This window comes from Pipra filicauda, unplaced genomic scaffold, assembly GCF_003945595.2.
Source record: "Pipra filicauda isolate LSUMZ 115617 unplaced genomic scaffold, ASM394559v2 scaffold21_size4447388_pilon, whole genome shotgun sequence".
NCBI lineage: Eukaryota > Metazoa > Chordata > Aves > Passeriformes > Pipridae > Pipra > Pipra filicauda.
This window is the reverse complement of record NW_024104332.1, coordinates 2,352,268-2,372,524: the sequence shown is the minus strand read 5'-3', so window position 1 is coordinate 2,372,524 and position 20,257 is coordinate 2,352,268. Positions and strand designations below refer to the sequence as shown.

Here is a 20,257-nt window from a genome sequence, read left to right as displayed (position 1 = left end):
CCATTGGAATTTTTCCTGTAGGTCTGTGTGAAGTCAGAAAATTCCTAAAAAATAACTTAAGGAGTAAAGTATGAAAGGAAAATGCTCTGTTATGTTTTGAAAGCATTTTCAGCAGGACAGAAATAGTAATTGGAATGAGGTCCTTTATATCAAGGAATATGCTGCTATCTTAGCATTATCTCAAACTGGGATCAAAAAAAAGTCAAATTTACTTAAATTTTCCTTCACACGACAAAATATAATGAAGAAGCTTTGCAATGTTTTGTTTGCAGTCAGTCTAAATCACATCTGCGCAGCTTTCAATGTGACAGGATTTCAAGAATAGTCATCCTAGTCAGTGTTATGCCCTTGTTCTGCTACAATATCACTGACCAAACTTTCTCTATGATATGTTTGTTTCCTGTGATGAAAGCATTTGGCAAATTGGAAATCCCAATACACTCTGAGAGATGTAGCCTAGAAAAGGACCTGAATATATGTGCAAATAGGAGGGAAAACTCCAAAATGAAAGGGACTAGTATGTACAGGAAAACAAAATTTGATGGCAGATGGATTTAGGATAAAATTTATATTCAAATTAAATTTTAAAGAAATAGAGGTTTCCACTAGACAGTGTAGATGACAACGCAATGGAAATAACTATGCAAAAAATTCAAACAGTCCTTTTTTTTCTTTTTCCTTTTTATGGCTGTGGCTGATGCCCAGAAAGTCTGCAGCAGAGAGAGGCTGCTTTGGGTTTGGTTTTGTTTTCTGGTTTATCCTTTCAGTGGTACATTATAATGTAAGAGGTGTTTCCTGAAATGTTCTGCTTTGACTTCTTTTCTCAGCCAAGAGAAGTTCTCCCACCAACAATCAGAGTGCTACTTGTGAATCCCCTAATCTGGACAGTGGCCATACTGAGGTGAGTTCTGTGCTAAGGTTTGACAAGCTTGAATAAGGAGCTGAGAGAGGGGGGAAACAGAACTTGCTTTTGCCACCCTAAAGTATTCCATCTCCAGAAATTACAGTTATTCACAGTTCTTCCAAAGGCTCCCAACCTAGTTTGCAGTGGAACCAAAGGGTATTAGGTGTAGTTGTCTGGATCTTCTTGTCCTTATCCTGTCTTGTAGGATGGAAATCTGATCTTGCTTATGATGGGGAGTTGGAACTAGATCTGAAAGGCCCATTGCAACCCAAACCATTCTATGATTCAATGATCTTATGTATTTTCCTGGGCAAAAGCCCTGTCTTACCCTTTGCCTGTGCAATACCTTGTACTAAGAAGCCCCAGGCTTGCTCAGTTTCTCCATATTACCGTGGCATTGTGGTGGAAGTAATGGTCATGTCTAAATACAAATCGCAGTTATAAAGCTAATATGGGAGAGATAAGTATGTTTATCTACCTCTTTTCTTTTATTACAACCATCCAAAGGGACTGCAGGTGGTCTGTGAGACAACACGGCCAGATTCTGTACCTCCAAAGGCTGCTGTTTCAGCATGTCATCGTGGAAATTCCTTGGATGGAAGCATATCCTCCCAAACCTCTCAGGAGAGAGGTACTGCACATCCCAGGTACAAACCCCCTCAGGAGAAAGTTAGGCTGGTGTGAGGTCATACAAGTCCTGTATCTTGAATCTGCTGTTGTCTGTGCATGATGAGCGTGCTCAATGTTTATCTCAAACTCTTAATGCCACAAATCTCAGTTCTGGGTTTTGAACAGGGTGGTGACACAATGCCACTTCCATTGAAGAAATCTCTAGCTGAGCTGTTGGGACAGTTTCTTTAGTCTTTTCTAGTGTGTTGGTTTCTTAAAATTAAAGACACAACAAATAAATTGCAGGTTCAACCCTCCTAGGCTGGATTCAGCCTCAGGCAACTGGTATATTTTCTGGCATCTTTCTGATCAGATTTTTTTCCCTCCAGCAAAGGATTTTTGCAAGCCTGTCTCCATTGCCTTCATTATTTCTTCTCTGCATCTTGCTGCTTAGCTTCCTTTAGACTACTGTCCCAAAGGAACAAGCTAACAAAGAAGAATAGCCATGCAAATATCCTTTCAGCTTACCCTGCAGCACACAAGCCATGGTTTTCCAGCATGGCACTGATAAATTCATCTAGATTTTAGGGTGCATAAAGGTAGAACCAGATTTTCAGTAGTGCTGGACACTTGGTGGTGCCGTAAAGTAAATGAAGCTGATAAGTGTTTTCAGGGGGCGGAGAGGGAGGGAAGCCTATAATTTTAATATATATAACTATAATTTTAGGTCTCTATGGATTTAGGAGTGTCACTGAAACTCCTTCTGAAAATTTTGGTTCTACTTTGGGAAATGTCATGTCCAGAACGCTGCAGATTTAAGAAATGGCTTCATTGCAGTGACAGAAGAAATGTAGGATGGAGTGGGTTTCTGGATACCATCTAGGAACAGCTCTGATTTGTGGTCCAAAGGGCAAAGCTATTCTCTAAGGCTCTCATCCCATCAGGAGGCTTCCCTTGGGATTTTGTTGTCAGTTCTGGGTCTTTATTTAATCTGTATTAATGTGAGCCAGTAAAACTGAAGTCGGGGACAGAACAGCCTTTCTGTATGTGAACACTGTTCCTCAGAGAGTGCACAGCTGTTAAAAAAAAAAAAAAAAAAGCAGCCTTTTAAGAAGACAGAATCGGGTGATCAATTTGTCAAGCTGGGTCTAGTGGTTGCCATGGGGATGAAGCTTTAGACAGGCTTTGAAGAGAGCATCATTATGCCTCCTCATTTGCAGAACTCATTGATCAGTTAAAACTGTACAGGGAGCTTTGGTTGCCGAGCAACAGACAACTGGGGAACAAATGTTGTTTACTCTGCTTACCAACAGCCGCAGTATTCCTTTGTCCTTGGCCAGCGGTTGGAGGCAGGCTGCCTTTCCACATTCCCTGCAGTCAGAGGCAACCAGGAGCTGATTATACAAGCGCTAGATTTCCCTTTAAATGAAGTATAGAGTTTAATTTCTGCTTCCTCAGACACTGCTTGAGCAAATGGCTTGTTCCTCTGATCCTGGCCGATTATCCCTCCTCCACTCAGTGAAATTCTCCGTGTACAGGTGATACAGTTTAACACAGAAGCACATAAAGCCACAGCCCTTTATCCAGCTTCTGCCTTGAACAGGCTGCCTGGGAAATAGGCTTTGTAGGAAGGACTTTAGTGACAAATATTTCATAAGGAGAACATGCCTTGCTCCAGGCTGTGTCATGCCTCAGGTTTGCCTGTGCCACGTGCAGGAGAGCATGAAAGACTGTTCAGACTCTCAGACACGGATCAAGGTCCTGCAAAGTGACCAGGGAGCAATGCATCACCTTTCACAATTGCTACTGAGATGACGGGCTTTATTTCCTTTGCTGGGATACTTTGAGTATCCCAGCTACCCTTAAGGTTTTTTGCAGGCTGCATCTGTGTGACACAACCTGGACTGTGACAAAACCAGCCTTTGTATCAGGTTTGTGGGGAAAAATTTATAGCATATTCCCATTTCTCCTTGTTTTCTCCTTCCTAATTCAGTTTTTCTGGTTTTTGTAATATGTCATTTTAAAGTCATCAAACTTTAAGCATTTTTACCTGGAATGCAGCACTAGAAAAGAGACTTTCAATCTATGTATTGCATATAGGGTGACATATGCTGACACAGATGGGCTGGTCTGCAGTCACCAAGTGCCTTTGACATTGGCCTGTGGGGCTGGCAGCAAACCAGCTCCTGCAGGTTTGAGCTCTAGATCTATGCATTGCTTCAAGCCCAGCCATGCCACCTGCTCCCTGTTTCCAAGGGTAATATGGAACAGGGTTCATATGATTCCAAGTGGTGTCAATGTTCACTGCACGCTTCTTTCTCCTCTGCCAGTTCTGTACCTGCCTTGGATGCACAGGGCAGTGATCCAGCAAAGCACTTAAAACATGCTCTTCACTTGAGCACTTAAAGGTCCCACTGGTCAGTACTGCTGCTATTCCCTGATGCTTTTCTGGACTGTGTCCTCGGATCCCTCTGTTTAGAATGTGATGGTACCCAGCTAGAGATGGGGGTGTCCTACCCACTCTGTTTTCATGCTGTTTAGCAGAGTTGATAATATAAAAGGCTTATAACAACAACAACTAGCCCACAAAAAAACCAACCAAAAAACCAAACCAAAAAACCAAACCAAAAAACCCCTGATGTTCTTGTGATGATTTTCAAATGCCCGAGAATACAATGTATGAAAGAGATGTTGATTTTTATAGAATCCAAAAATCCCAGAAGTACTCAGGTCACAGAGGTGTGTTTCTAACACACAGAGTAGAAATATTTAAAATGTGTACTTCAGCAGGCAAAAAAAAAAAAAGATGTCCAGAGTTCCTGCCCCACCCCCAGATTTCACACCTTCTTTTGCCGTGTGATTCTCATTCCTCTGACTCTCTTTCACTTGCTTCTTTTCTGACAGATTGTCTCCTCACAGTAAGTGACTGTTCAGAGGGTAGATCAGGCCAGTTGTACTCTGCTGGGTGGGAAGTGGTAAAAAAATTAAGAATAAAAAGGCGGGGGCATTGTTGTGGTTTTTTTTGCAATAAGGTGGGCTCTGAAAGTACATATGATGCCTTTGAAATCTGAAATCTCTGGATTCTCATTACTTAGGCTTGTTACAGACATCTTGCTTTTATGCACACTAACTTCTACAATACGTAAGAAATTCAATATGTTAAAACATATGAGGAAGTTACACCACCTGATGGGCAGAAGAAGTATAATGAGGGCTTAAAATGGTCTTTTTCTCTGGAACACCTCAGCAAAGAATGTCTATAACAGTAACTTTAACATGTATAGGAATCGATTTAATTGGCTTAAAGTGTTAATTCACTTAGCTGCCCTGCCTGCTTCTTTTTAAGCGAGGCCTGATATGAGGAAATGTAAACGATTCCTAAATATACATTACTTGTATCTGAACAGCAGGTGCTCAAAGGTTGTCTGTTTCCCACTGAACAAATTATTCAGTTAGAACGAGTGCTGGAGGCTTATCTTCAGATCACAGTTTAAGAAAGCAACCCTATCCAAGAAAACACTTAACAAAGCATGTACTGGAGTCCTCTGGGGAACTGAAAGCTAAATATCCACTTACGTGTCTTCAGTAACGCTTTCCTCAGTCAGAGCCTTGGTCCCAAAGAGTCAGTTCTTTATTCAGGGAGCCGAGTATCTAAGAAGGCCTAAGGAGCCTGATGACTAACATTCCTGCTCCTGCTTTTTGGAACAGAGTGTCCTTGGTGATCCCACCGTGCCAGAAGTCTCGCTACGCCACGTACTTTGACGTGGCCGTGCTGCGCTGCCTGCTGCAGCCACACTGGTCTGAGGAGGGCACACAGTGGTCGCTGATGTACTACCTGCAGAGGCTGAGGCACATGCTGCAGGAAAAACCAGAGAAGCCACCCGAGCCAGAGATCACCCCTTTGCTGAGGCCTCGGAGCAGCTCCATGGTGGCCGCTGCACCCTCTCTGGTGAACACCCACAAAACTCAGGTAAGCAGGTGCTACCAACAAGGAAATAGCTGCTGTTGTGGCGATGCTGGGAAGTGATGGCTGGACAAGTAGTGAAAGGCACAGCTTTGGTGTTGGTTCAACTGCCCAGGAGTCAGATATGTGCATCATTCAGAAAGAGACCCTGAGAATGATGAGGGTTTTGGGGGCAGAATCTGGTGCAGAGAGTCAGAACTGGTGCCTGCTGAAAGCTTGAGGATTTAATTGGGATAATTAATCCAGGGTGAACTGGGATAATGTTAGTTTGTAATGTGAGAATATACTTATGTAGTTGTCAGAAAAAATGGAACTGCCTTTGCATTACAGTGTAATGGGCAGGACTCACTGAGCTTCTCTGGTGTAACCCCACAAAAGAGAGAAAAGGAACTGCACTTGGTACAGCACTGCACACTCCAGGCAAACACTTGGGTTAAATATTAGACTAGACTTCACAAACAGTGGCCATGAGCAAAAGCCTTCCATCTTGTTACCTCTTCTCCTGCTGTTATTCTTATTGCATAACTTTTATATTTGCCAACAAAACCTCCGTAGACAAACTGTCCTAATAGGTGTCAAGACTTGCTCCCTATTTGCTGGAAAATGAACCCCAGACTCCTGACCTTGGTGCAGAAAAGATCTTTGTGTTTTTTCTTTTGGATAGCTCCCTTGTTCCAGGGATAAAAAGGTGATGCTGTTGCAGTTTCAGTTAATCTCCTTGTTGATTTGCGCTGCTTTTAGGTTGTGCCCTCTTTTCCTGTCATGTGGGCTTTTAACAGCAAATTCTGATTTACTGAGTTGATGGAACTGCTTAATAAAATTTAATAGAGATTCTATTTTTGCCATCCATTTTTATGACACACCTCAAGTAAAAGGCTCTCTCTTTTGCTAACGTTGCTATCAAATGTCTTTCTGTGAGTCAGAAATCTCAGAATTCTTAATGTTTTTCTTAAAATCATTGCTTTCAGTATTGTAGGGCTCTGATGGTTTTTGACTTGTCATTTTATAAGGAAGAAGGCTGAGGTATCTTCTCTCCTGTGGAGCCCAGATGCTCGTAATCTAGAAGAAAAGCATAAACAATGTCAATATTAGTACTGTTGTTTTTAAATCTCAGGACTTTATAGTCATTCTTATATTTTTTATGAGAGCTGGTTTTAAGGGCTCAGCAGCAGTGTTGTTTAAACTGTATTATAGTTCAGTGTCATTTCTATAAAATGTTTTCCTGTTTCATCCCTGTAAAAGCTTGACCTAGCTCCATAAAGGCCAGGTGATATGAATTACTATTCCATCTTAATCTGCCTTTGCAGGGGGATTGTATGGGATTGCTGTGCAGAAAATCCTCCTTAATATCATCTCCTGGAGGGAAAATTGAAAGATATTGCTGTTGATGTGGTTCACTGTTTCCATGCATGTATTGTCCCTTTGTCCTTGCTCATAACAGCCTGGTTCTTTTGCACATTAGCCAGTTTAGCTCCTAGTGCAACAGGGAGTGCAGTCAGTGGTTTACAGAGGCAGTATGAATGGGGTTGTCTTCCTCGTTCTTCTCTGTATGCTGTGAAACACTTCTCTCCTTTCACACACTTGACTATTTCTTGCTTTTCCAGGCTGTTTCTCTTGCAAGATTCCTTTACTCTGCCATTTTTCTCTACTGTTTTTCTGTTAAATCCATTTGGCAGTTCCACTGGGTACATTATAGCTGTTAGTGTGAGGGCTCTGTCCAGGCCATTCTTCCCTCCAAGGCTAAGTTTGATTGCTTTTGGTAACCTTTGTGTCAGTCCTGTGTATTCCTGCTGTACTTCATCCAACTGGAATCCTGTTCAAAAGGGTTTCTGATTTGTTATGCAGAACAGGTGTGATGGAGGAGGTGAAGCAGTCTTACAGGCAGCAAAACTTTCAACTCGTGCCCCCCTTCCTTTACAGCTCTGAGGACTGAAATCTGTGCAACATAGTAAGGCACCTGGGCTCTGGTTCATCCCAGCCAACTGTAGGGACTTTACTGCTGTTCGTAAATTGAGAGTCTCATCACTCATGGCTCTCTGCTCATTCACAGCAGAGAATGCCACCTCCCAAGGGGTAGGATTTGTCCTTTCTTTCTAGCAACGCAAGGGGTTGTATGCTGAGCCTTCGCGAGCTCATCTGACACAGGGATATGCTTAAAGCCTAATTTTTCAGTCTCAAATTCCTAACACAGTGTCATAATTTCTGCTCAAAGGTCAATCAATTACTTCTCAAAAATACTGGCACTCTGTGTTTCTTTAGGGTAGATTTGAAGCGGCAGCCAAAAAGCGAGTAAGGACAAACACAGCTTTCTGAAAATCATATCAGGCACCAGTAGATTCTTCTGTGGTAAATCTACATTCTTTCTATTGTTCTGCAGTTCATCAGGGTAATTTCCTGCATGTCCCTAAGTCTCAGCAAAACTCTCACTTCCTGTGTGTCTGAAATCACATTTCAGATAAGCTTGGGCTAAAGCAGTGGGGTTTGAGAGGATGAAAGAAACATCCTCCATATATCACCTGAACAGCAAAGTAGGAAAAGATTCAGTGCAGCATTCCAGCATGCCTTGTTGCACAGGAAAAGAGGCACTGGATGAAGTGTGAATAAAATGAATACCAGCTTCTTCTAGAAAGTGACTTGAGTCTAAACATATTTCAGTCCTGGCAACATGTGATGAAGGAAACCTGCATTGCATCTGTATGCAGTAAATTCACTCTAAGGGCAGGTGTAGGACATGAAACCTTCAGAGGCTCACGAACTGCTACAGTCTTGCACTAACATTGCAGGGGAAAGAGCCAAAACTTAAATGAAGCATAGGACCAGTGCAGCTGTAGTTCTTGCTGCAAAGCTGATAGAAAGCCGAGAGCCTCAAGTGTAATATCTTGAGAGCTGAGAGAAGTACTAATGAGCTGATACATATAGAGTTGTGCAGCAGGAAGGTTATAGAAAATAGAAGCAACAAAATCTAGAGGAGCAGCCCCCAAAATATTTTGCTTTCTTATCCATCCTGTGCGTGTCATAATTGCTACACAGTCTACTGCACAGAATACCCATGGTTTTAATCAGTCTTCATCAGAGTGCTAGCTTGGTTCATTAAAATGTGTCATCTACCATACTGTAGATTTAAGGCGATTCTGTAATTTCATTTTCTGGTGTTGTTTTCTGGATACCTACCCTGAGCAGATTTCAGAGCTGGGCCTGTGTTGTCTGTGCTTGTATGGCTTGTGACTCAGTAGGCCCTGATCCTTGCTTTGTCTTTTGGTGACTATAAGCCACCTAATAAAACACTGATTTAGTCAGTAGTGGACGAAGATAATGAATCCAAAATAAATTTGTACGATGGCCAGAAGAGAGCAGAGAGCTGTAAAAACTAAGAACCAAGCTATATGGAGTACTTGGCCTTGCCATTGAGAGCACCTAGGTTTGAATCCTGATTTGCTGTGTGTTGGATTTTACGTGTGACTCCTCCGTGGCACCTTCAGTTATATAAGCAAAGTGGTTTATAAGCATACCTGTACTACAAACAGTGGTGAAGAGGAGTCTTACTGTTGTGTGTCTCCTTCACTCTTGTGCTGATAAAATAATTAGGAAGAATTTAAGGCTAGTCTCTGATTACTCTGAAAAGTCTCTGAAAAAATGTGTGGTTCCCAGTATCCCAGTACTGCAAACACTGTAACTGGTACTTAAGATTTCAGCTGCAAAGGCTGTCACTGGCTTCTGCTGGACATTTTTGTGCATAAAACTGCACACTTTTATATTGCAGAGCTGGCTGGCTCTGCAATGGGCAATCTGGCAAGGCAGAATCTAAACCTCCTGTACTATCGGAGTCGCTTCATCTGTCCTTGTCTTATGGCTATCTCTGGATTGAAAGCAAAAGGTATTTTTACATAACCCAGTTGTTCAACACAACGTTTCTGGTGGGACAGTGAAGAAGAACATCATCTCCATCGGAAACAAGTTGATATTTAGGCAGAATAAAATTATCCTGTGGGAATTTGGTCGGGTCAACTGCACAAACGTCTCATGGATGGTGGCATCGGATCTTTAATGGGAGCAGATGGCCAGGAGCTGAGCTTGTGCCATTTTTGTGGCAAAGCCTTCCTCTGCAGCAGGCAGGTGTAACGTGTGTTGCTCAGTGCAGAGGGTGCTTGAGCGCTCTCTACTGAAACTGGGGTGAGTGAGCCTCATGGTTTTCACTGTCATGAGACATTCTGGGATATAGGAAGGGGGGAATTACACAAATATGAACTATGATGGTCTGGGAGCACTGTTATTATGAGTGGAGGATGCTTAGTGATGTAGAACTCTGAGGTTTCTTCCGTGAGTAAATAAATTTTTTTTGAAAATCAAGTCTCTTGAAGGGACAGTGCTGCTTATTGCCAGTCAGTTCCAAAATGTGTATTTAAAGATATATATTATTAAGGGCATATTCTCTTAGATCTCAAATAAAACCAAAAAGGGTAGCCATTGTGATTGCTCATCAGTGTATGATCAGAAGATCGTCAGCTACCCAGAGTCATACCTGGGTACAGAATCAGACTGGAGAAGAACATGCCACGAGACCACACTGACAGCAAAGCCTGTGACAGAAATGTTAGACAAGGTAAATAATTCTGAGAGTTTCTACATTTTGTTTGTTCAGTTGTTTTTCTTTAAATGTGTGTACCATTTTGTTTAATGAATTGGAGGTTCTTTTCCTCTGCAGTGCTCCTATGACAGCTCCTGGAAGTAGCTTTTTTTTTTTTTTTAAAGCTGATTGTCCTCTATTTCTCCTTGTGCTTGCTGTCTTCTTTTGGGAGCTGCAGGATCTTACAATGAAATGTAATGAGGAAGAAAAATCACTAAGCGCAGAGGCATTTTCCAAGGTTTCATTGACCAACTTGCGTAGACCAGCAGTTCCAGATCTCTCCACAGACCTGGGGATGAACATCTTCAAAAAGGTGGGTGAAAGAAAACTTTGATTTACCTGTGATCTAGCACTTCACTGTCCCGCTAAATAGTGGCTGAAGGTCTGCTTGGAATTTATGTTCATGCCATATGTGAGATTGATGTCCCTTTTCATTGGAGTTGGGTGTTATTACATAGGTTTTCATGTGCACATTGCAGACATGATACTCAAATCTTTATTCAAATAGCTGTTCTGCTGAAACTGCATGAGTGGAGGGCACTCAAACAGTGCTGATTTTTAAATGCCGGTGCTCACTTGTACTTCCAGCTAAGTCAGTGAGTTTTTCTGATATTTTTACCTCATCCTAGCTCTAGGTTGCAACCACTCAAGATACTAGGCAGACTTTTGTGGATTCTGTGCATCCAGCTCAAGGTCCAAGAACGTCGTAAAATTATCCAAGGGCATCCCTCCCAGCTGAGGGCAATACTAAGTTCCTTTAAACACTCATGTGGTCCCAGCGTGCAGATGGTTGCTAGCAGGGTAAATGCCCAAGGTAAGAAGCTCAGAGTGGAAGGTTATGCTTGGGACACACATCTGTGTTATCTTTTCCCCTCAAATGGTAGTCTTCCATGGCTCAAAGCTTCTACTTGCTCCCATATCTTTCCCTCTTCTTCCTGCAGTTTAAGAGCCGCAAAGAGGACAGGGAACGCGAGCGCAAAGGGTCAATTCCTTTCCACCACACTGGGAAGAAGCGGCAAAGAAGGATGGGGGTGCCTTTCCTCCTCCATGAGGATCATTTGGATGTCTCACCCACTCGCAGCACTTTCTCCTTTGGCAGTTTCTCTGGAATCGGAGAGGACCGACGTGGCATTGAGAGAGGAGGATGGCAAACCACCATATTAGGTGAGATGTTGTTATATCTGCCCCAGATTCTGTGTCATTCCTGTTGTAAACATCCAGAGAACAACAAAGGCTCTTTGTTTCATTGTCCATCCTGTTGTCACCTTGGCTCTGTTTGCAGCATGACACACCTGTTGGTAGAAGTGGCGACTGCTCTCAGCAGACCTTGAATGACTTACGCCTTAGTTCACTTTTTCTCTGAAAACTACCATCTTCACTAGAGTAACAGCTCCTGTGGCAACCTGTAGGGATCACTGTACCACTTGAGTATGCCTTCCCTGAGTGGTAGCAAGCACTGCATGACTGCAGCTTAAAATAGATTCAAGGAATATTTGCATCCTCTTCTTTATAAGAAAAATATCTAAAGAGGCAGCAATATGGTCACTAGGAGCATGGCAAAAAGTATTCTATTCACAGTCTTCCTCAATTGATTGTTGGATACAATATAAATAGGATATTGTCTCAGCGAGGCTTATGCTGTCTTGATATTGCAAAGATACAGTTGTTTAAATGTAAAAATTGACTCCTTCAAGCTTCCAAGTTCACTGAACAATGTCTAGGCATTTTTTCTGTTTCACAGATTTACTCCCAATGTCGTAGATTTTTATCACAGCACCCTTTCTTAAAGATGATAGGGAACAAAATGATCTGCCGTGCCAGAGCCTTCTCATTTTCACCATCTTAGATGGCACCATTTTGAAGAGCTCTCCATTGGAAACATGTCCCTCTCTGGGACAGAGGAGAGTGGGCTTAGCCAAGTGAATTCTAAAAGATTCATATGTGTTTTGTCAGTAGTTAATATACAAACACTTATAGATTTATACAAGGATTACAAACTTTGTATCTAAATCCTCCTTTCCATATATTCAGTACCTCAAGAAGTTAATTAAAATTTAATCCCAGGGACTCCAGATTCTTGTTGTGACTAAACCTACAGTTTTTTTGCTTTCTGATGTCTTAGTGAAATCATGTATTTCAGGTTCAAGTCCACTGGTCAACAGATCCTGCCAACCTCAGAGGCAGTCCCCCTCTTTTAGTAGAGGGGATTTTGTATTGTATTGCGTTCTTGAAAAATTTCCTTTGCCTTAGCGCTCTCCATCCTGAAATACCTATTTCTTTTGGACCAGAGGAGAAGAAACCAAATTCCTATACTCTGCCTCAAAGGGTGGAGTCATACAGTGCTGACCAGTCTCTCTTGAAGGTGCTGGTGGTTAAGAATGTGGGTGTATGTGCTGAGGGGAAGAACCTTGCAGAAAGTTATTACCTTTGGTCTTTATATCAATAAACCCCCGTGAGAGATCCCACTATAATGTTTCGTTCTGCTTCACAGTGTCCTGGAATGCGTTGACTTTTGCAGACTCCACTCCTCCAATTTTTAACCTCAGCTCCTGTCTCTTACCTTCAAGCACTTCTCAGATAAGTAAACCCAGTATCCTTTCTTGCCCTCGCCCTAGGGAAGTTTACCAGGCGGGGGAGCTCTGACACAGCAACGGAGATGGAGAGCCTGAGCGCCAGGCACTCGCACTCTCATCACACGCTGGTCTCCGACCTGCCAGACCACTCAAACAGCCACGGAGAGAACACAGTCAAAGAAGGTAAATTTAACACACCAGGAAAGACTTTTCTCTGAAATATCAACTCCAGGAAGCTGAGGAAGTGTCACTGTTTCCATATATGAGTATGTGACTAATTGTTTTTTCCTTTTTTATTTCCATATCTTTTGAGTGCTTTTTGTTCTGTGTAGAAAAACGTTCCAAACCTTTCACGTTTATCTGGTGCAGTTGGTGGCCATCGGCAGGGAGAACGCAGGGTTTGGTGTTTTCTGCCTTACCACAACACAGCACAGAATTTTGGGCAGAAACTTGGTATTGTTATCTTCAGTGGTTTCATGGGGTATTTTATGGTATTTAATGCCCCTTTACAATCCACAGCTCCTGGACTGTGCTGAGAATCACAGGCTTTTTTCCTAATTCCCTTCTTTCCAGTTAGAAGCCTGGCTTTGAAATTTACTCAATCTCAAGAGAGGCTTCAGGGCCTTGGGATGACTGATTAAGGGAAGAGGAGCACAAGTAGTGTTCTCTATCCTTCCAGTTTTGCAAGGGAATGATGAGGGAAGAAACAGGAAGAGCCAGCAGATCAACACCTGGCTCTGAGTCTGGTATCACCAGCAGAATTTTGGGGGTTTTGATAATGGGTTTGTTTACATGACACCAGCCTGCTGGTGACAGATGGGCTACACGTGACCCAAAGAAGGAAAAGGATCTTTGCACAGGAGTTAGCAGGGCTCACTGAAAGAGCTTTAACTGCATTTGAAGGGGGAAATGGTTGGAACAAGATTTCCTGCTGCCATCTTTATTGTTATCTTCACCATACAAATTTCAATGAATGCCATTAAAAAATCACAGTTGCCAGCAAGAAATCCTCTGATACAAGCAGCTAATTCCTACCCTGATCATTGACCAAATTGTAGCCTAGTTCAAGGTACTGCTGTTGGCCTTAGAATATTTCTCCTAATAAATAGTGCTAGTTCAGTGCTGGAAGGGTTGCACAGGCTTTGAGAAAACCTGGTCACCAGTCTGGCAAGTTTCTGACAAGTTGGTATTTGCATAATATATAACATAATCAGTTCATCACTGAGTCATTGCTTATTAGATGTATGCTGTATTATTAATTAGAATACATTAAATAGCCTTAGGAAGAAGTTCTTTGTTATTCCATAGCCCTGTTACTGTCTGGCAGGTGACAGTCCAACCAACCCTGTGGGACACATAGGGTCTTTCTACACTACAGGGTGTATAAACCTACTTAAAAAGCACTAAGTGTGGGAAATTACTAACATTGTGGCCTGGAGTTCAGCATGAGTTGTAAAAACACAGTGAATCCTTGATAAAAATTGGCCTGCGTAGCCAACATGCTAATCTGAGCAATTTAAAGTTAAACTTGACTATGTAATGAGTTCCCTTCTCTGAACACTGTGAACTGAGATGCCATGGTGCCTTTCTGATCAGACAGCTTTGCATTTTGCAGGTGGTTTAGACTGTCATAGGTATTGTTAGGAACACACTGCTCCACGTTTTTCAATTGGTGTGATGAAATATTTCATATTGGTGTGACTTAGAAAGCTGTTCCAAATTGGTGCTGCTGTTCCCCTACCTTCATTCCTGCATCCAGCTGCAGAGTCTTTTTTCTTTGCCTTGCAGGGGCAGTGCTGCTTTAAAGACCAGGCACTGGACCAGTACAGGGAGCAAAGTTAGCCAAATTCTAATCCCCCCTTTGGATTAGATTTAGGCTGGCTGAGTTCCCTGATCTAATTAACTGCCTGCTTGACTGAGATTAACTTAAGCTGCCATGGAACTGTACTGCTAGAGCAAACTCAGTGTTGTTCTAATTTACACTGGCTTAAAGGAAGAAATGCATCTATCTTTCATCCCAGTACCCATTATAGTAATTAGGAACCTGTCTTGTCTTTCAGCATTACAAGCTGCATTAAGAGGTGCTCCCTTTAAACACGCTCAGCCTCAATCTTCCATTCCATAACTCTAGAGGTGGAAATTTACAGGTAGCCATTTTCCCCCTGCAGTGCGGTCCCAGATCTCCACCATCACTGTGGCCACCTTCAACACCACCCTGGCCTCGTTCAACGTGGGCTATGCCGACTTCTTCAGCGAGCACATGAGGAAGCTTTGCAACCAGGTGCCCATCCCTGAGATGCCCCACGAGCCACTTGCATGTGCCAACCTCCCACGGAGCCTGACAGATTCCTGCATCAATTACAGTTGCTTGGAGGACACAGATCACATTGATGGAACCAACAACTTTGTCCACAAGAACGGCATGCTGGATCTCTCGGTAATTGGCAAGGAACGAGGAGAGCCAGGTCCCTCTTCTGTCAATATAGCTGTACCATTGAGATCAGGGTTTGGATGGGCTTTTCCTCCACCTCTTTATATGACTTCTCTCAGCAGTACATAAAGGTCAGTCAGACACATTTGTGCATATCCTAAGAGTCTCCTCTGAGATACTGCAACTCCTGTTACTCCTTCCAAGGAGTGCATGTGCATGTGGAATGCACACATCAAATCTTAAGTGTTCCTGGGGCATGCACCAAATTCCCTATAAGTATAGTATAAGACTGAGTAGCACCTTTCTTCTAATGGCACCTTAAAACTCACCTTTCCTGCTTTCTTCTTAATGACTTGACAGCTCCTGGTGCACCGAAGCAGTATTCTCAGGCTCACAGATGTCATCTCATGGTTTCCTTTGCTGCCTGACTGTGCCCAGCCTGTGGTTTCTTGTCTTACACCTAGATTGTAGGCTCTTGGGATTTAGGGTTGTATGTCCTTCATTCAGAATTTGTACTGTGCCTGCTATAATGAGTCTCTGGTCTGTGACTACAGTTTCCAGGCACAAAATCGTACTAGAAAAGAAAGTAAACTTGACTTTAAATGTGATGTTTGGATCTCCCAGGTGGTCCTGAAGGCTGTTTACTTGGTCCTAAACCATGACATCAGCTCCCGGATTTGTGATGTGGCACTGAACATTGTGGAGTGCTTACTGCAGCTTGGTGTGGTGCCCTGTGTAGAGAAGGTTCGGAGGAAGAGCGAGAACAAAGAAAATGAGGCTCCTGAGAAGAGACCAAGTGAAGGATCCTTCCAGCTCAAAGGGGCTGCTTCTGCTGGTTCAACTTGTGGATTTGGGCCACCTCCAGTTAGTGGAGTTGGAGATGGAGGAGAAGAAGGAGGTGGTGGAAGTGGAGGAGGAGGTGGAGGTGGAAGTGATGGAGGTGGTGGAGGAGGAGGAGGGCCATATGAGAAGAATGACAAAAAACAAGAAAAGGTTTGTATTGCTTCCCTTTATACAATTCCTGAAAGTACTGTAAGGTCTGTTAAGATTGAGTATGCATATGTATGCAACTGCCCTTTTGTTTGCTCTCTTTTATGTTGTACCACAGTGACAAATTAATTTGTTTTGCTCTGGTGCTCACGGGGGGGGGGTTCCACTGAGGAAACGTGATTGCGAACTCAAGCACTGTAACTACTCCAGAGAAGCAGCTGCCAAAAGCAAAATTTGTAAGCCTCATGTGGACATTTTCAATATCTTGTCAATTGTTTGAAATCTTCAATAACAATGATTTTTTGGGAGGTTTATTATTCATAACTTCTAAAGAAAAATCGAGTCCAGCACGTGAGCACATCTTCTTTTCTATGGCCAGAAATCATAAATTTCTGTGTTGCTATGAGAATTGGCCACAAGATGCTGTTGCTGACATCCAAAATTGTAATTCATAGTAGCATAACACCTAAGACATTTTAAAAAGATGCTTGTTTTTCTACTCAAGCAGAAATTTTCAGGCAAAATCTTTTGAAAGGCAGGCTGAATGGTATGCATAGCAGCACATAGAGGCTTCACATTTATTGCAGAACTTTCTGATGGGAGCTGAAAGGGATGGGGCTGGTCCCTAAACCTGAAAAATAATTGGAGTAAACACTTCAAGAATAACAACTCAGTAATGAAGTGTCTGAGAGGAAAAATGGACAGCAATTTGTCGAAAGTAGAATGTTAACAAAATGCTGGTGGTTGTGCCAGGATTCCACACTGTCTTTCCCTCTGCGACCCTCAGGATGAAGGCCCATCTGTCAGCACCCATAGGCTGGCACTCACAATGCTGATAAAAATTGTGAAGTCCCTGGGTTGTGCCTATGGTTGTGGAGAAGGACACCGAGGGCTCTCTGGAGATCGCCTGAGACACCAGGTATTCCGGGAGAATGTAAGAGAATTAAAGCTCATTACAGCGTCCCCCCCTTGTACTTTTGACATCATCTGCTGAGATTGCTGTCTGCCCCCTCTGTAGCTTTGTCTGTATTGACAATAAATGTGTTGCTCTTTGCCCCAGCTCAAAGATTGTGTCGCAGCCCAGCCGTAGCAGATTTTCAGCTGTTGTGTTATCTTGCAGCTCTTGGGGGGGTGCCAAGAGCAGACTTGAAGTCCAGGGTGCTTCTGACCACCCCAATGGATGGGTTGGGACAAATACATGGGAGAAAATCCCCTGTGTGAGCTGGTATAAGTAACTTTTCTCGTGATGTTACCCCAGTAGAGTATGCCACTTACAAGAGATGCAGCTGTCTTGGGTTGCATATCTAAATCCAGAAGTGTAAGGTGTAGGTCTGTGCACCTTTCCTAATGGTCATTGTGGCTGGTTGCTGCTGGGCTGCTTTGTCAGCTCCTGATAGTTGGAATACACTCTACTTGCAGGCATGTTGGTGTGCTGCAAGGAAGTGAAAGACTCACTCGTGCCCTCCTGAAGGGCAGGGTGGATCATCACTGTCAATTCCTTACAGTTTTGGTTCTGCCCAAGCTGAAGCAGTGGAAAGTGCCCAGGATGTAGCCCAGACATCAGACTTCATCCAGAAGAATTTACCTCCCTGCAGTCAGTCCAATGCCCTGTCAGATGGGAGCCTTTCAAAGACCTTCTCCAACACGTGCCTCCTCCTCACCTTGTGTACTTGCAGAAGGGAGCATTTTTTGTGACTGTAATGAGAATTTACTAATCCCACGGTATGGGTGTGATCCAGATGCTACACCATGGCTTTGGTTAGCCTGAACCACGCCAACAGAGCTATAATTTAGTTCTGGGATCTGAGCTAGATGGCTCAGAGATGGACTGGTTGCTCCATATCCTGCAGTGTTCTGTTAGCTAGGCTCCCAGGTACTGAGGAGACTGCAGCAGTGATGTTAGTTCTGGATACAATGGGACAAGATGGGGTGAGAGACTGGCAGTGGTAACAGTATTCTGCTGCACAGAGCACTGGTTGAAGAGGTACCATATTCATCACAATGTCAGTTAGACTTTTAAGATTGTGTTGGAGCTGAGCCAGCAAAGCATTTAGGCCTATGCATAACATTAAGCATAAATGAATAGGTCTCTTGGAGCCAAGGTTCTTATCAGACCCATTGAAGTGAGGTGTTTATGGGAAGAGATTTTCCTAGGTGTCTAAGTCTGCTGCATTTTCTCTGCATTTGTCTGGCCAAACTGCTTTGCATGCACCATTTGTGTTGACTGCATGGACAATCACTTGTCTGAGTTTATGGGGAAGTTAAGCATCCTGTTGTATGTAGCTGGAGAGTTCATGTTTCCCACAGAGCTGACATTTTAGATTCTCTTAACTCCAGCCTGCATGGGGTCCCTGTAGGACGGATAGTTTTGTGATAAGAAGTTGGCAATTAATAGTTTTTAAATAAAAAGTTAGTATTTTGCATTATATAAGTGGGTCACTGGGTATAGGTGCCTCAAATGGATTGTTCTGAGCCAGAGGCTGCAAATCAGATGCCTGAGGCTAAGAACCTGTTCCACCAAGGCACTGAGCCTTGACAGAGGTGGTACATTCCTACTTCGTTCACATCCAGTGAGAATCCACTTTGGGCTTGGGGAGAGGAAGAGAGACCTTGAGACATGGCTGGCAGGGACTTCACCACCACCTCCAAACAGTGGCACCCATGCTGGTACACTGTTTCCTTGTGCTGAATTTATTGTTGCCTCCAGAGGTGAATCTATCTTGTTAGGGAACCTGAACCTTCTGGCTCCTCCAGAAGACTCCTTCAGAGACAGCACAGCAGAGCACTGGCTAAGCAAGAGCAAAATTCCCCTGCTTCTATGTACTTTGATGAGGTGTTTTCTGATGGATATCATTGCAGGCTCAGAACTGCCTCACAAAGCTGTACAAACTGGATAAGATTCAATTCCGGCAGACCATGAGGGATTATGTGAACAGGGATTCTCTCAATAATGTGGTGGATTTCCTTCATGCTTTACTGGGATTCTGCATGGAGCCAGTCACTGACAGTAAGTATAGCTGGCCTCAGAAACTCTCATTTGAGTATTCTAAACTATGCCATCAGAAAGAAGCCATACCCTGTTCCTTTAGAAAAAGAAAAAAAAGTGAGTTGCTATCCTCAGAAAATTGAGTGTGTATCTTTATCCAGTGTGGGTCAGGGGAGCTGGACCTCTTCAGATCCAAAAACCTAGTGATCTCGCCTAGAGATCTTGGGGCATCCAGTGCACCTAAAATTGAAGGTCTCTCTCTTGATTCATCCTGTCTGTTGTTCATGGCTCTTCACAGAAAATACTTTCATCCAGCGATGCCTCGGGCAGGAAATTCTCTGCTTCATGACATGGCACCAGCTGGAATGGCCTGTTTAATCCAGGTCTGAATGGAGATATAATTGAGCATTAAAACCCTCTGTGGTGCCTCAGATGAGGCAGTAAACAGCAAGAACAGGCTGAATGAACAAACACAGGAACACGCAGATGCACGTGACTGCAGTTATGAGTGTGTGTGCATGTGTGTATGTAGGGGGTTTTGAGGGGTTTTGTTAGAAAAATTATTCCAGGTGCTATTAGAACAACTAAACATTTATGCTTGGTCACTGCATGCATTAGCAGTTAACAATGACTGTTTACAGGGTAGGAATAGCTCCTCTGAAACAGTCAGGGAGTCTGACTAGTTTATTAGCCTGTCTCTGATCCCAGGCATTTCAGAGAAAGCATCAAAGAATATTTGTATATAACCAGCTTTTGTGAAGAATATACCCATAGGAAGTTTCCCTGAGAATTCATCAATTATTGACTGGCTTATGCTTTGAAGCGTGGCAGCTCATGCAGCTCTTGAAAGTCTTTTCTCTCAGCTCATGAAACAGATGTTTCTTGTAATTAATGTGAATGTGTAATTCTTTTTTGACTCTTTCTGAGAGTTTGGTCTCCCTGTGCACCTTGCAAGAACAGCATTCCTGTAGTTCAGAAGATTTAATTTTCATGGTGGTTGTCACTTTGCAGCTTAATCAAACATCTTTTGTCCTTTAGAATGGTAACCAGAAAAGCTGGGGGTATTGTTCAAATTTTATGTAAATGAGAGATGTGGATAAAAGGAAGCCAGAGTGGTCCCGATCTTTTCAATCCCTTTTTCATAATACAAATATTTCTGGGAGGATTTCATCCTTG

General features: G+C 43.0%; 1 protein-coding gene across 17 annotated transcripts in view; it reads left to right on the top strand.

Annotated features, from left to right (window-relative positions):
* UNC80 (unc-80 homolog, NALCN channel complex subunit) overlaps positions 1-20,257 on the top strand; it is a 119,193-nt gene that overhangs the window by 10,880 nt on the left and 88,056 nt on the right. For 12 of the 17 annotated variants that reach the window (XM_039381329.1, XM_027751947.2, XM_027751944.2 and 9 more), the window contains exons 6-15: positions 828-901; positions 1,412-1,551; positions 5,222-5,483; positions 10,280-10,414; positions 11,043-11,265; positions 12,717-12,857; positions 14,843-15,111; positions 15,730-16,098; positions 16,883-17,014; positions 18,955-19,102. In XM_039381329.1, coding sequence (XP_039237263.1) covers positions 828-901; positions 1,412-1,551; positions 5,222-5,483; positions 10,280-10,414; positions 11,043-11,265; positions 12,717-12,857; positions 14,843-15,111; positions 15,730-16,098; positions 16,883-17,014; positions 18,955-19,102 — 1,893 coding nt within the window. Of the gene's footprint in view, positions 1-827; positions 902-1,411; positions 1,552-5,221; positions 5,484-10,279; positions 10,415-11,042; positions 11,266-12,716; positions 12,858-14,842; positions 15,112-15,729; positions 16,099-16,882; positions 17,030-18,954; positions 19,103-20,257 lie in introns of all 17 variants that reach the window. The other 5 variants (XM_027751931.2, XM_027751940.2, XM_039381331.1 and 2 more) reach the window with 1 other exon arrangement.